Source organism: Lontra canadensis, unplaced genomic scaffold (genome assembly GCF_010015895.1).
Source record: "Lontra canadensis isolate GAN:19392208 unplaced genomic scaffold, GSC_riverotter_1.0 scaffold84, whole genome shotgun sequence".
NCBI classification, from domain to species: Eukaryota; Metazoa; Chordata; class Mammalia; order Carnivora; family Mustelidae; genus Lontra; species Lontra canadensis.
This window is the reverse complement of record NW_022631078.1, coordinates 6794182-6810393: the sequence shown is the minus strand read 5'-3', so window position 1 is coordinate 6810393 and position 16212 is coordinate 6794182. Positions and strand designations below refer to the sequence as shown.

At 49.9% G+C, this 16212-nt stretch overlaps 1 protein-coding gene across 2 annotated transcripts in view; it reads left to right on the top strand.

Annotated features, from left to right (window-relative positions):
- The first annotated feature begins 4387 nt into the window (after positions 1 to 4387).
- The window catches only part of SREBF2 (sterol regulatory element binding transcription factor 2), a 59751-nt gene continuing 47926 nt past the window's right edge, over positions 4388 to 16212 (top strand). The window contains exon 1 of one of the 2 annotated variants that reach the window (XM_032882872.1): positions 4388 to 4655. In XM_032882872.1, the coding sequence (XP_032738763.1) occupies positions 4568 to 4655 (88 nt within the window). In that variant the 5' untranslated portion in view covers positions 4388 to 4567. Of the gene's footprint in view, positions 4656 to 13603; positions 13755 to 16212 lie in introns of those variants that run through there. The other variant, XM_032882871.1, reaches the window with a different exon arrangement.

The following is a 16212-nucleotide window of genomic DNA, read 5'->3' as shown; positions in this document are numbered from 1 at the left end:
GGGAGAGACACATGACCATCCCAGAACCCTCCAGCACCCCAACACTGACAGAGTCCAAGAGAGACAGGAGTCTTGTCTCAGCCCCTCAGACTTGCTAAGTGACCCTGGCGCAGCCCTTCTCTGCGCTGTGGCTTCATTAGCAAAATGAATTTGACAATGTCTGAACCCTCTGTCCTGCCTTAAACTGCTTCTCTGAGGCTGGGGCCCAGCTTCTCAGGGACAGATGTTCTCTGATGGTTTTTCTATCATCCTTTAGGTTTGCTGAGCATCTCTGTAGGCACAACAAAAGAGAGGGGCGCCATCTTAACCCATCTTCACCTCTGTCCCATCTGGTGCCCCTCTCCTAGGCTCTCCATCTTGGTTAATTCCTTCCTCTCCATCCTCAGATGGGCCCAAGTTTTCCCATCTGACACGTTCAAAGAAAGAAACGGAACAACTCTGTTCTCCCTTCCTCTTTCCCTTTGATGCCATTGTTGTGGTTACTAGTTCCAGAGACTGCCTCAAGTCTTAACTGCAGGCAGAGCCTTCCCACTTCCTTGTCAGGAGGTGTAAAGGCCCCAGGGCACTTGTCCTTCTTCCTTGCACCAGGGTTGGGTCCTGTGGGCAATGTGCCATCAACCAGATGTACCAGCCTGCGTGAGAGTTGTGCTGATGGAGGTGGAGGCCGCTGCGACCAGAGGGAGCAGTGGGGCAGGGGATGGGTTGGTTCTAGTGACCAGACTAGACTAACGCCAGGGGTGCCCAGTGGTGGCAACAATGACATCTTTAGTGGTGTTTTCAGCGTGTTCTTGGATATTGTTCCTGTTTGCTGAGCTTCCAAGTCTAATCTGAGGCCCCCCTGGAGGGTCTGGGAGCCCCCTGTATCCTCAGAGGCAGGGTTTTTCAACAGTGGCACTATTTACATTTCTGGCCAGATAATTCTTTGTTGTGTATATGAGGATGGGTGTTCTGTGTGTTGAAGGATATTAGTAGCTTTCTTAGCTTCTGCCTACCAGATGCTAGTAGCAGTCTCCAGACATTACTAGATGATCCCACGGGCAAAATCTCCCTGGTCCACAGCCCTTGTCCCTCCTTATCCCAGCCCCACATCTTCCTCTTGCTGTCTTGTCACTGCTCCCAGAAAGATGTTGTTGGAACCTCTTTGAGATGATCCTTCCAGGCTTCTGGGCTGCCATGCTGTCCTGGTTCTCTGTCCTCAGTCTGAGTCTCCTCTGTCTCTTCCTGATTCTTCCTCTTTCCTCACCTGCCCCTTAAATGAAGCTTTTTTTTTTTTTTTTAAAGATTTTATTTATTTGTGAGAGAGCATAAGAGCATGAGCAGAGGGAGGGGCAGAGGAGAAGCAGACTTCCCGCTGATCAGGGACCCTGATGCAGGGACTCCATCCCAGGACCCCAAGATCATGACCTGAGCCGAAGGCAGACGCTAAACTGAGCCATCTAGGTACCCCAAAGCATTTTTTTTTTTTAAGCTTAGTCTCTCCTCTCTGCGCTTTTCTTTTTGGGAGCTGTATTCTCTGAGACCCCAAAGCTGATGTTATTTGCCCTCTTGCCACTGATAACACTCTGTCTTCATGTTTCAGCTTACCCAAAAGCAAACTTGTTTTCCATCCCCAAGCCTAATCTCTCTGTCAAACTGTGGGGTACACATTCTTGCCTAATTCCGGAGGAAGTGACAACTACATCCTGAAAGATTGGGGGAGGAGGGAGAAAGTGACAGGCACTCTGAGCAGAGGCCTAAAAGGGAGGCATTGAGGGTAGTAAATGAGAAAGCATATTCAAAGTTCACTTCTCTGCCCTGTAGTGATTGCCCCGGCTGTGGTAGATCTCTGGATATATGGTTGCCTGGTCCGTCCCTTTCCAGGTGAAGAACCCAGGTCCTGAGGAGTGACTTGTCTAAGGCTGCTCCATCTCTGAGAGTCAGACTCTGTTCTCCCACCCAGGGCAAGGTGCCAACTGGAGGCGATGTTCACTGAGTTGGGACCGAGTGCCACAGGGAGAATGCCAGTGTTTTGCTAAGGATGGGTGTGGGTGTGGTGTAGTCAGCTTTCTTCTGCAGTTTCTATAATTTTTTTTTTAAAGATTATTTATTTATTTATTTATTTGACAGACAGATCCCAGGTAGGCAGAGAGGCAGGCAGAGAGAGAGATGGGAAGCAGGCTCCCTGGTGAGCAGAGAGCGGGACACGGGGCTCGATCTCAGGACCCTGGGATCACAACCTGAGCCGAAGGCAGAAGCTTTAACCCACTGAGCCACCCAGGTACCCCTCTTCTGCAGTTTCTACTGAGCCTTCATTTGTGCCTCCTCCGGCCATTTTATTAGCACCGCAGCCCCTGGGCAGGTTCAGAGAGGAGCTGTGGGGACAGCGCGGAGTGACAGGTGCTGTGCCCACTCACCGGACCTCCTGCTGTTCAGTCATCCCTTTGCAGCGGCTTATTGAGGCTCTGGATTGGGAGAGCACTGGACCGAAGTGAGTTACGGTAGGCGGGCAGACAGTCACCTCTCAGTGGGGGGGGGCCCTGTGAGAGGCCTTGTCGAAGGTGGCACTGCCCAAGTCAGTGCTTAGTCCCAAGCAGAGCAGCAGGGTCTGGTTTTCCATTTCAGGGTGAGACTAATTTGTATAGTCTGCATGTGAACAGTGAAGAAACGTTGTCCTTTTTCCCCCCAAAATAATACATGTTCATTATAAGAAGTAATTTAGACAGTACTGAAATACCAAGAAGAAATAAAATTCACCCTAAATCCAACCACTCGGCAATCATGACGGACTCTCGGCTGTTGGGGCTCCAGCCTCTTAGCCCTTAATGTGAATACAGAGATCCTGTTTCTTCAGTTACCATAGCTCTCGCATATGGGCACATTCTGTATATGTCAGGCCTTATGCCAAGTGCTCACTGGCAGCTCCTCCTGCCTCAGGGCCTTTGTCCGTATCATCTGTTGCCCTGGCTACACCAGATGTGATTCTTAAGAATTTTAGATTTTATCTTAAATGTCTGAATCCTTCCTTAGTTGCCTCACATCCAGTACTTTCCCTTGATTACTTGTACTGTTGTCTGCTTTTCACATTTGTGTAATGTCTGTTCTCGTCACTACTGGAAGCTCCCGGAGGGCAGGAATTGCTTTTTTGCCTGTCAGAAATGTTCAATAAATACTATGAAACGAATGTGCGAATGATTTATTTCATTTAATCTTCCAAACTGAGAGGGCCCTATTTTCCCCGCATTTTAGAGATTTCAAAACGGAGGCTTAGAGCAGTTAAGTAGGCAGCCCAAGGTCACACTGCGTGAGTGGGTCCGAGTGTTTGCCCCCCAGGGTCTGTGTGCTCACCTCTTGACCCCAGAGCACCAGCAATCTCTTAGGAAACCTATTTTTCCTTTTTAACAGTATACTGTGAGAGTTGTCCATAGGGAGACATTTACGTGCCCAATCTTGGCTGATGCCATAGTATCCCACTGTGTGGATGTACTGTTCATCCTCCTTTATGAGGCTTCCCAGCTCGTCCCAGTTACGGGGAGGACTGTGTGATGAGCGTCTTTGAACTTAATATTTGCGCACTTGTTTGAGTTCTCATACTTTTTATTCCGTAGGATGCACTCCTGTTAGTTTGCAAATGTGTTTACATCGCGACCAGCTGCAAGATGGGGCAAGGAGGTGCTTGAAGGAGCGGGAATCTGCGGGCGGGCGGGCTGCGCGTCAGAATCTCTGCGGCACCGTGAAAACGCTCCTGCCCGGGTCACACCCTGGGGGGCCTGTGGTACCGGGCACTAGCACTGCTGCTGAACGTCTGCAGGCGTTTCTGAGCTACCCCCACAAGGGCCGCCGGAGTTGGCGCGTGGCTGCGACAGGTGCAAAGGCGTGGAGGCTGTAAAATGCAGTCCCCGGCCCGCGCCGAGCCTCCATTTCCGCCTTTGTAAGGGGCTTGCGAGGAACGCGACTTGAATGATCCAGACCCCTCGGGGCCCCAGTGTTGGGGGGCCAGGTTTGATTCTACCCGCTCTCCCAGGCAGGCTGGGCGGGGGAGCAGCTGGGAAGATGACGTAATGTGCTCAGAGCTCGCTCCGGGGGCGACCCGCAAGCGGGGGCGGAGAGGGTTAACCCTTCAACCCCCAGCCGGTGGATGGAAGAGCTTGTAGAGGCAGACCCAACGGAAAAGTGAGCGGCGCCTTTAAGCCTGGGGAGGAAGGTTGGGCCGAGGACCCAGAGGCTTCTTTTCGCATTCGCTAGGAGACCGCGAGGGGTGGGGGCTCCCTATGCAAATCTAAGCTGCTGATCGATGACGCGCCATCACCCCACGCGCCGCTTCGCGAGCCGATTGGCCACGAAGAGCCTGGTCCCATTGACAACAAACAAGGGGGCGCGCGGCCTGTGGGCGGGGCCGCAGGGGGCGCGGGTTGGGGCGGGGGAATCCCGCCCCGCCCCTCCCGCGCGGCGCAAACATGGCGGCGGCTGGCACCGGCCGGTGAGGCGGTACCGGTAGGAGGCTGTCGGGTGTCATGGGCGGTGGCGGCGGCACCGCCCCCGCATCTCCCTGAGCGGGACGGTTCGGGGGGCCTCCGTGCCGAGCCGGGCGATGGACGAGAGCGGAGAGCTGGGCGGTCTGGAGACCATGGAGACGCTCACGGAGCTGGGCGACGAGCTGACCCTGGGGGACATCGACGGTGAGTGGTGGGTGGGTGGGGGGGAGTGCGGGGGCGCGCGGGGAGGAAGGGGTTACGGCAGCGCGCGGGTGCGCGTGCGCCCACCCCCCGCGGCCCTGGCTAGCGCGGGAAGAATCAGCACGCGCGGTCCGCCCGGCGGAACCCATCCCTTTGGAGCGCTCCGGGTTTGGGCCCCCGCCCGGCTCTCGGTTCTGCGGCGCCGCGTGTCCGGAAGCAGAGTGGGGGTCGTGGGGCCCGAGCGCGGAGGCGGGGGCGTCGCAAGTGTCCAGAGGGAGCCGCCTGAGGAGAGCGGACGGCCGCCGCCTCCCTCGCGCGCCTACACGCGCCGCCCGGGGTCCCGCTCTCGCGTCGCTTGAGCTCCGCATCGCACCTGTCACTCCCCGCCCGTCTGCGGGGGCGGCTGTGGATCCCCGAAACCGGGTGTCCAGGTTCTGTGCTCTCATCTCTGGTCTTCCCAGCGTTGACCCGCGGCCAGGTCTCCTGGCGCTCAGGGAAACTTTGGGCAGGGAGCGGCTGCAGAAGCAAGTTGCTGATGAAGCGAGCGGTGGCGGCGGCGTGTGGGCGCTTCTCCCCGGGATGGAGACCCGGGCGCTCCTGCTGTCGCGCTGCAAAGGGAATTGAAGAGCGAGAATTTTGAGTTGTGGCCCTTCGGGGGACAGGCTGGGGAGCGTGTAGCCTTTGTTCAGGCGACCTTTACAGCGAAGTGGAAGAGCTGGTAGGAGCCCAGGGATTTTCCCTTGCAGTGTTCTCATTTTTACGACCATGGGAATCCAAAGTTTGGAGAGGGTCAGCTACTTGCCCAAGGTCAACCAGCTGGTTTCAGAGCCCATTTCCTGGGCTAGTGTTTGTGTCACTGTATCATGCTTTTTACCTGACCCTTCGGGGTGAGGAGTCCAATGAACAGGTTAATAACCATAATAGTAACTCTCAGGAGTTGGGCTCTTTTGATGTTCTAGTCCCCAGACTCTTTGTACTGTTTCACTTACTCCTCACTACAGTCCCATGGGAGACTGAGGCCAGATGTTTGCTTGTCTAAGGTCACTCACCTTAGATTGCCCAGAACCCATGCTCTTAACCACTAACTCAAGTGCATTGTGCTCTTGAGTTTATAAAGTACAGTCATGTCCAGAATTTCATTACGGTCTTGCAGGCAGAAATGGCGGCTCCGTCCCTATTGTACAGATGAAGACACTGAGGCAGCAGAAGATTCTCTTCCAGGGGAAGAGATAAGTGGCAGCATCTAATTGAAAAGGATTTGCTTCTGTGACATTTAACCCCTTGGCTTGTCCTTGACTTCTGTTTCTGGTCTTCCTGGCAGTGAGCGAAGACCCTTAATTGAAGCACCAGGTCTAACCACAGATTTTTCCACTACGTGCTCCTAGGTAAAGAGATGTGTTAACAAATGGAGAAGAGAGGTTCTTGAAACTCAACAAGGGTAGCTAACACGTTTTGAGCATTTATGTGGCAGGCACCGTGTTAAGCACTCCTACACATTAATGTTCTCAATCCTCAACAGTTTCATCAGGTAGATAACGTCTGTTATACTGCTCTCATCACCTTTGAGATCCTGAAACAGAGGTTCAACATAGTTCATTAACTTACCCAAAGTTACCTAGCCAGTAAGAAGTACATCTAACTAAGGCTGCCCATCAGCAAGCTCCCATGAAGAAAGTCCTGTGCATTTTGCCTTCTCATTCCATAACTGATTCCTGTTTATCTTAATTTGTAATGTGTTAAATTTCCTAGTGGTTAAGTATTAGCCTTTCCCCTGTAGATTTCTGAGTAAAATATATATTCTGGAAACGACCACAGTGGTTTAATGGATTCACAGGTCCCCATACCAGATTGGGGAAAAAATGACTCCCTGTCTTATAATGGTCAGCAAGCATTCAAGTGCCAGCTCTGGTCTCTGAGCTGTAGGGAACATGAAAGATAGGAAAGAGAATTTTATGGCCTCATGGAACTTAAGATGAATAACAGTAAAACTGTAATGCTGAGTACAGAATGGCTTACAGTAAGTGAAAGTCAACATTGAAGGAGCTTGGTAAAGACTGCCACACCAGGAAGACGACTCCAAGGAGGTAGCCTTTCATTGGGGTCTTGGAGCGCAAGAAGGGTTGGGTGGGCTGAAGGCCAGTGATCTAAAACAGCTACAAATATCCCTGTATTCTTACACATCCATTCCCCAGAATGTCAGCTCCATGAGGGCCTGGTCGTTGTTTCCTTCGGCTATGTTTCTTGCACTTAGAACTAAGTATTTTTGGAGTGCCTGAATGAATTTAGTGACCTTGGGCTAGGGAGGATTCTAAGCTGTATTAGACACATCCCCTGGGGTTGGGTTGGATCAGTTGCTTCTAGGAGCCAGTCAGATAGGGAAGAGACTGGATATGAATACATACATTTACTCTGTGTGTGCGGTGGTGGTGGGGGTTGGTATTTGCAACCTGGAGCTCTCATGCCTATCTCCAGGAAGTCCAGGAGGGCAAGAGTGCTTCACTGGGCAACATCATTCTTGCTGTAATCCATGAGGGCCCTTCAAGGATGTGAGCCCAAGGAAGCCACATGCATTCATTTATTCAGCACGTCTCTTCGGTGGCTTCTCAGTACCCCTGTGATGGACAGAGTGCCGAGGGTCGCTTTGGAACAAGACATACTCGATCTCTTCTCTCTCAGGGAACTTAAATTCTTGAGGGAGGAAACAAGCTGAGCAAATAACTGAAATGAACACTTCTGGCAGGACACATGAAAATAAAATAGGGGCGCCTGCATGGCTCGGTGGGTTAAAGCCTCTGCCTTCAGCTCAGGTCGTGGTCCTGGGGTCCTAGGATCCAGCCCCACATGGGACTCTCTGCTCAGCGGGGAGTGTGCTTCCCCCTCTCTCTTTGCCTGCCTACTTGTGATCTGTGTCTGTCAAGTAAATAAATAAAATCTTAAAAAAAAAAAAATAGGGACGCCTGGGTGGCTCAGTTGGTTAAGTGTCTGCTTTCAGCTCAGGTCATGATCCCAGAGTCCTGGGATGGAGTCCTGCATCAGGCTTCCTGCTCAGCAGGGAGTCTGCTTCTTGCTCTGCCTGCCGCGCTCTCTCTCTCTCTCTCTCTCTCTTTGATAAATAAATAAAAAAGTAAATAAACCCGTGTTATAGAGAATAACCAGGGCAGACTAATTTAGACGGGGTAGGCAAGGGAGGCCTCTTGGTGGAGAGATCTGTTCTCTCTTTTTTAAGGGATGCCCAAGTTGGGATTTTTATGTGATGTATCCACATTTTTAAATGTTGGCTTAAAGTGGGTTTTGTTTGTTTTTTAAAGAAACATACTGTAGGGCCAACAAAGAAATCTGTTGTGTTACTTGATCTCCAGGGCCTTGTTGCACTTCAGGATGCTCTGTTGTCCCAGGTCCCAGGCCCCTGATGATAGATTATCTAGAGCACTTTCTTTGATGGCAGATAGCTGTGTTATGAGAAAGTGCCTCATGTATTGTGATAAAGCAGGTCTTCTGGAAACGCAAAAAGGTGAGATATTTTTCCACTGGGATCAGGAAAGGCACAGTGATGGAGGTGTCCTTCTCATGAGGCCCAGAAGGGTGGGTGGCAACATCAGCAAGACAAGCACATGGCAGAGAAGGATCAAGCTGCCTTGGAGATAAAGGGTTACTGGTGAGTTCTTGGACTCTATGGTGTGTGTAAGGAAAAGGTAGAAGATAAGTTCTGAAAGGTGAGTTGGAGCCAGACCGGACAGTCTTCATACCTGATGCATATGTATTGTGGAATGTGGAGAGAGAATTGCTGAGTGAGTAGGGTGATGACCTGTTAAACACGGATTTTAGGAAAATTTAAGTGTGGTGATGGGCAAAGAAGATTGGAGTCAGGGAGACCAATTAGGGGGAGCTGCAGGCATCTGGGTACGAAATGATAAAGAGGGCGATGGGGTTGGGATAGGAAGTGGCCATTATGCAAGTTGTTGGACATAACAGGATGGGGCTTCAGCAAAGACCTCATCCTGAAGGCAGAGCAGAGGTGGAGTTCTAAGATCCCATCCCAGCTTCCATCCTGGGGGCATTGGGCAAGTTCAGAAGCCAGCAGGAAGAGCTAGTTTGGGGAGATGATAAACATTTGCCTTAACTGGGCATAAATTGAGGTGCTGGTGGCTGGGAAATCCACTAGGAGATCAGAGGCCAGTACTCAGGAGAAGGTCAAACTGGAGATAGAGATTGAGGAGTAGTCACTGGAGTTGAGGCTGGAGGTGAGAGAAGGTAGAACTGGGAGGTCCAGTCAGGTGAGGAAAGTGTAATAAAAACTAAGGGAAGGAGAGCTTTTCAGGGAGTGGTTAGTGGATGATGGGGGTAGTGGTGCAGAGGACACCAGGGATGACAAGTTCACAAAAGAAGTCATGGGATTTGGCAATTAGAAGGTCGACATTTGACAGAGCCGTCAGATGAAGGGGTCCAAGTCTAGATAAGCCAGAAAGAAGTCAGGAGTGCGTGGGTGATGGCAATTAGAGACAGCTGTTTCCTTTGGAGGAGGTCGAAGAAACTTTCCAGTGAGCTCATTTACTTTCTGTCTTTGTGGGTTTGCCCTGTTCGGAACACTTCGCCCAAATGGAATCCTACAACGTGTGGCTTCCTTCACTTGGCCTGATGGGGAGGTTCATCTGTGTTGCAGCACCGTGTTGCCTCGTGTGGAGACATCCTGTTTCATGTATCTATCAGTCAGTTGATGGACATCTGGGCTGTTTCCACTTTTCGGCTGTTACAGATGAAGCAGCTAGGAACATTTGTGTGCAAGCTTTAGTTTGGGTGGAGGTTTTAATTTCTCTTGGGTTTGTATTTTTCCCTGGGCTTATAATAGCACTGGTTACTCACTTGCTTACTTTCCATGTCCTGGCAGTTAATTCAGCCCTAATTCTTGGAACAGAAACTCCCAGTGGGGTGTTAGTTGCTTTTATCCCCCTTGTCACTGTCTCTTCTGAAGCCCTCCTTCTTTTTTGCCCCATCTGATGTTTGTCTAGCTCTACCATCCCACACTTACCATGGGATTACTTTAGCCATTACCCTGGGGGGTGATATTGAAGCCCCTGTTCCCTAGTTGTTGTTTTTTTTACTCCCTAGTTGTTTTTTTTTTTAAGATTTTATTTATTATTTGACAGAGAGAGATACAGTGAGCGAGAGAGGGAACACAAGCAGAGGGAGTGGGAGAGGAAGAAGCAGGCTTCCCACTGAGCAGAGAGCCTGATGTGGGGCCTGATCCCAGGACCCTGGGATCATGACCTGAGCCGAAGGCAGACGCCCAACAAGTGAGCCACCCAGGTGCCCCTACTCCCTAGTTTTGATGGAGCTCATCCTCTGGTAGCTTCCTGGGAAAGGGTACATTAGAGGTAAATTTACGGTGAGGGGGCCTTGTGTGTCTTAAAATATCTTTATTCTAACCTCACTCCAATTTGATAGTTTGGGCGAGTTTAGAATTTTAGCTTGCACCTAGTTTTATATCAGAAGTTTGAAGGCCTTGCCTAATTGTCGTCTGGCCTCTGGTAGTTGAGAACTTGGATACCATTTGCTTCCTGATCCTTTTGTGCCACCTGTTTTCCCTTCTGGAAGGTTGTAGGATCTTTATCCTTGGTGTTCTGAGTTTCTTGGTGACATACACTGATGTGACTGAACTGTCAGTCACTGTACCTACTTGGGGGGCTCTGGAGGGCTCACTGTGTCAGACACCTGCCTTCATGCAGACCTCCTCCTCACTCCAAGCCTGCTGAGGAACTTCCAATTCCTGAGTCTTTGGGTAGCACCGCCTTGTCCTCTGCTGTCTCTCCCTGCAGTCCGTGCCATCTCTGGCAGAGACCGGGACACTACCTAGCACAGAACAGGTGCTCTGTAAAGGTGTGTCTCACGAAGGCTGGCCCTTCAAGCGCAGGCCCCCAGCCAGGTGTCCCCATCAATGGGGAGTTTGGAGTGGCCGACCCGCTGAGCCAGGCTGGTGCGTGGGGAGGGTGTGGCCAACGCAGTCCTGGGAGGCTGAGGTGCCTGGAGGGGTGGAAACCGACTGACGTGCATTTCTCCAGTGAGTCATGGTTGGGGAAGCTGCTCAGTGAGGTGAAGTGCAGATCTGCTTTTTACCCATGTGCAGATCTTTTTCAGGACATTCATTTTGTTTTGACACTTGACTATATATCACTGTTGCTCATGTTTGGGTTGAAAGAGCTACTGTTGATCACAGCTTATTTGCTTTCTACCTGATTTTAACTCCTGATCTCATCTAGTCCATTTCTTGGGACATAAAAGTTTTTTCGGATTGCTCAGACCACTGAACCAGTCTCCGTGGGTTTCTCCTCCCTGGATCTCTTCGGCTGTGCCCTTGACAAACACTGTTCTGCATTCACACCCAGGCCTTGGACCTGTTATTGAAGAGTCTTTTTTGTCGTTCTCCTACTCAGCTCATGTATTGGCATTTAAAAATATAGATTTTTGTGTCTATATCCACTGGATCTTTTCTCTTCTCCAGTTCATAATTTAAAAAGTTCTTGAACAACTTGATTCAAAAAGGGCTTTCTGACTATCAGACTGTTTGTATCTTCTGGATTCTGGCTGAACTTTATTAATGTGTGCACAAATTGTTACATTTTCACATATGGGTTCCTAGGTGTTGAAAGAGTTGATGTGGGATAGCTATATAGTCCAGTGTAATCCACCCAAATAGGCAGGCCTTTGCACATCCACCTCCCATGGGACATTTAGATCATTTGCATCTTTCCATCAACATAAACGCTATTGTTCTGAGCAGGAGGAGCAAGTTATTTCAGAGTCAGTCTGTTGGTGCCGGTTTCCCAACGAGGACCTTACATCACTAGGTGGGTTAGAGCTCCTACACACTACCCTCCATGGCCCTTCCAGTTTGGAAACTCTCCAGTACTAAACATTACTGTGATTACTGTGCTGACTGTCACTTACTTGGGAAAGATCGTTATTTCTTCAAAAAGGCAGTATGTTCACATGGCGAAATACAAAAATGTGAGAGGGGACCCTGAAAAGTCACGCTCCCAGGCCTGCCCCCATCTGCTTAGCACCCACCAGCTCTACTTCCTTGCAAGTAACTCATTTTGTAGTTTCTTTTACCTTCTTCAGAACTTCCTTAATGCAAATATAAGAGATAAATGTGGATTTTAATATTTGCTGCCTTTTTAATTTCCGCACAAATAGGTAGCGTGCGACAAGCTCTGTACTTCTGCACCTTTGCCTTTTCACTTAACTGTGTGTGTTGGGGATCTTTCCAGTCTTCACTGCTGTGCGATTTTCCATGGCACAGGTGCCGTGCAACGCATTCATCCAATCCCTTTTTGATGGACATTTGAGAGTTTTTTTCCAGTCCTGCTATTAAGAGCAATGCTGGGGCACCTGGGTGGCTCTATCGGTTAAGCATTCAACTCTTGATCTCACGGGTCTTGATCCGAGGGTTTTGAGATCAGGCTCTGAGTTGGGCTCCATGTGGGGTGTGGGGCTTACTTAAAAAAAATAATAATAAAAAAATAAACCCAAAACAGTGCTCCAGTAACTAGCTTTATCAATTCATAATTTCACACATGTGCAGGTGTAAGTGTGGGATAAATGATGGAAAGTGGGATTGCTGGGTCCAGGTGGGGATGGGAATATCTACATTGGATGCCACAGAACCCAAGGGTATCAAACGTATAAAAGGAAGGGGCAGGAACTAACATTGTTCTGGCCCATGTGTTTGCAGTTTTAAGAAATCCAAGGAAGCTGCTGTCCACAGTGGATATACCAATTTACACCACTACCAGTGTGTGGAAGAGGGCCTGATTCCCCTCAGTGTCCTGGCAGAGTCTAGAACTCTGGTCCCTTTATTCTGCCTGCCTTTGCCAAATGTGCCATTTCAAAGCTCCCGCCACTCCCTCCACTCCCGGTAATACACACACGCAGACCCCTTTGTCCCAGCCTCGCCATGCCTCACTTGACTTTTCTGTATACTAGACCACTGGACAGTCTGTGGGTAGCGACCAGCTTTCTGAATGATCACCTCCTGGGTCTCAGATGTTCCCTTTGCTTGTCCAGGACCCTCATGCTTGTGAACTCTGCCACTTTCGGTTTCGTGGAGTGATCCTTCATCGGGTTTGCTTGCTCTCTTTTCTTTTAAAATTGCTCCTTGGGGTGCCTGGGTGGCTCAGTCTGTTGAGCGTCTGACGCTTGGTCTCAGCTTGGGTCTTGATCTCAGGGTTCTGGGTTTGGGCCCCCGTGTTGGACTCCATGCCTAGCATGGAGCCTCCTATTAAAAAATACTCCTTAATGTGGAGCAGTTCCTTATTTTCAGCTTTCCACCTTGAGGCACTTGAAAGATGATTTCTTGTTTTACATTGTTTCGCTGGGACTCTCTTCTGTCTGGGCTCTCTTTAATGTAGCTTCACGGTGGCAGCCCATGGAGCCCTGAAATTTAAGTGTGTCCTCTTAGAAAACATTTTGGGGGCTTTCCATCACTATAAACGGTGTTCTGGAAGTTGCTTGCTTTCGCTGTAATTCTCTTAAGACTACTTTTCACCAAAATCAGTGGACATTTTAGGGGGTATCCTTTGTTCTGAATAGCTCCGTTCTCATATTACCTTCCTTTGAACTTTAAAAGTCATTGGTGTTCTTAGGATAATGTGACTCATCTTTTTCTTTATTAGTTATTGACTGTCCCCACGATCGCCTTTACTTTTCTGTCCTTCACCAGGTTTTGCAGTCACTGTGTCTAGCTAGGCAGGCATGCAGTTGAGATCTTTACAGGACCTGTGTTATGCCGGAGTCTGGTTACAGCACTGGTGGGGTAAACAAGCAAGTGTGTTTGGCCCTTTGCCTACATTGCCTCCTAATGTGGTTTTGCTTTTAATCCTTCCTCCCAGTTCTGTGGTGTGCTACAGACAAGAAACTGAGGCCCAGATTACACAATTTTTAAGTGATAGAATGGTGACCTCACTCCAGACATGTCTAACTCCAAAACCTGTTTACTTTTCCTGTATCTTGTGCTACATCTCTGTCTGATGTCAGTGAACTTCCTGGTTGCAAACACAAGCTGGTGTGGTGGACGAAGGCCAGAGAGACCCTGGATCCTCTGCTCAGGTTTAGGGACATGTGTTTATCATGAGGGGTCTGCTGTGGACTTGAACTTCAAGTGACTTCCCCCGGGTCCTGCAGCACTTCTCTGAGCCTTAGTTTCTGCTATAAGGTAGGAACTGGAGATGTCTACGTCACAGGTGCTGCAAGAAGTGAAAAAAGCACATAAAAGGAAGAGGATAGGAACTGACATGCCCTTTTGACTGTATCTGAGAATGAAAGAGGAACTTCACTTCTCAAGTTGACTCTTAGGATCAAAGGGCCTTTTTTTGTAATACGGTTTTGAAATGTTTATTTCTTCCTTTTGAAAGGGTTTTTGTAGGTGTGGTGGGCGGGACACCAAGGAGCAGTCACAGAGTACAGGGTAAAATGTTCCATTTTCGCAGCACAGGATTCAAGGGTTAAACTTGGTTGACATTGTGGATTTGGGGGGGGCATTGTGGAATTTTTTAAAGAGTAGCAGGATCCCAGAGACTGGGGCCTCCAGGTAAGGCTCCCTGAGGAACCTCTGTTTAGAAACAAATCCTAAACCATTGACTGGCTTGGAAACTGGAAAAGCACAGCCCTTTCTGCAGCACTTAGGCCCTTTGGAATTGCTAAAGAATATGTGTCAGAATGTCCCTTATAATCTGGCTTCCGGATCTGGAGGGTGGAACTGGTCTGTTGGGTTCAGAGTCTGGTTTGGACCAGTGGTGAAAATCCGTCTGCGAACCAGATGTAGAGCTGCCTTGTTAAACTGCTGTTCGCTCGGTTGGGGCCTTTACCTTCCCACAGCAACAGGGGGAGACCATGCTTCTGGCTAAGTGTGAAATTTATGGTGAAGCCTTGTAATTTACAAAAGTTCGTTGGGTACATTTGTCTTCCTGACAGTGCTGTGAGGTAGATGCTTGCTTTTTATTCCCATTTTGCAGGTGAGACACTGAAACAGATAAATTGAATTGCCCAAGGTTTCCCATGCTGATGGGAGTCGGGAGTTGAATTTGGGCCTTCTTACGTGGGTGCCCATACTCTTTCCTTCCCTGTGGGAATGAGGTGGGAGGTATCCTGACTCAGGAAGCCTGTCTTAGCAGACCCTGCTCTGGTCAGAAGTCTTTAAAAATTTTGAAACAACTTTTCAGGGGCGCCTGGGTGGCTCAGTGGGTTAAAGCCTCTGCTTTCAGCTCAGGTCGATTCCAGGGTCCTGGGATCGAGCCCCGCATCGGGCTCTCTGCTCAGCAGGGAGCCTGCTTCCCTTCCTGTCTCTCTGCCTGCCCCGCATCGGGCTCTCTGCTCAGCAGGGAGCCTGCTTCCCTTCCTGTCTCTCTGCCTGCCTCTCTGCCCACTTGTGATCTCTGTCTGTCAAAAAAAAACAAAAAACAAAAAACCAAAAAACTTTTTAAACTTGTTCAGACCAGTTCAGCACGAATGAGTATCCACTATATTCACAGCAGTGTTAGACTCTTTGGGGTGTTGGATATGAAGGAAACTGTCCCCACTTTCAGGGAGCTGACCTCCAAACAGCCGGATTTACAAAGTGAAATGCAGCAGAGGCCATGGCAGAGAGACAAACTCCAAGGTTTTTTTGAGCACTGGCGAAGGGAATTAGCAATATCTTCACAGGGACTTTAGCATTTGAGCCAAGATGTGAAGGATGAGTGATAGAACTTTAGGAAGGAAAAGTGTCAGGGTGTTCATTTTTGACAGAATTGGAGCAGAGTTGGGAATAATTTGGCATGTTCTGGGAACATGTGATTCAGGGTGGCCAGAGTACAGTAGAGGACTGAGGTTCTCAAACGGCGAAGTGTCTGAGAACCCACAGGTCTGGGGTGGCATCCAGGAGGGGCACCTAAGGAGTGGAGTGGTGGGATCAGAGAAGGTTTCTTGTGGAGGCGCCTTGCAAGCTGGGCTCTTACAGCTAAGGGGGTGGGAGAGAGGAGTCACGTTCCAGGCTCAGGGAACAGCCCTTTCGAAAGGCGCTTGGGTGTGTGGGGTGGGCAGGCTACCATCCTGATAACTGTTGTTCGTTATCTTTCTCAAACGCGGTTTTGATCGGGTCCCTCCCTCTGCTGCGTCCGTGTGCTCTCTATCAGTCAGGAGTCTTGGTGATAATCAGGGGAAACTGCCTCTGGCTAGCATGAATGGAAGAGTTTACTGGAAGGACAGTGGCACACGGACTGACCAGAAAAGCTACAGAGCCAAGCTTGGAAAACGGGCCAGAACCAAGGGATGCTCATGAGGCGAGCCCAGGGGCTGCTGGGGGAGGACCCCGCTGCTTTCCGTGGCAAGAGCCATGCCCCTGGTTGGGGGTCTGCGTGAATCCAGGCTGACTGGCAGGCAGGAAGCCTGACCTCCCACCAAGACCACCCAGTGGGGGTTCTCCACAAGGAATATCAGGGTGCTGGGGGGAGGGTCAGCCAGATGACAAACAACAAAAGTGGCAAATGTCCACTACATTTTCTGTGCCTCCCTTGGCCTCCACAAGAAG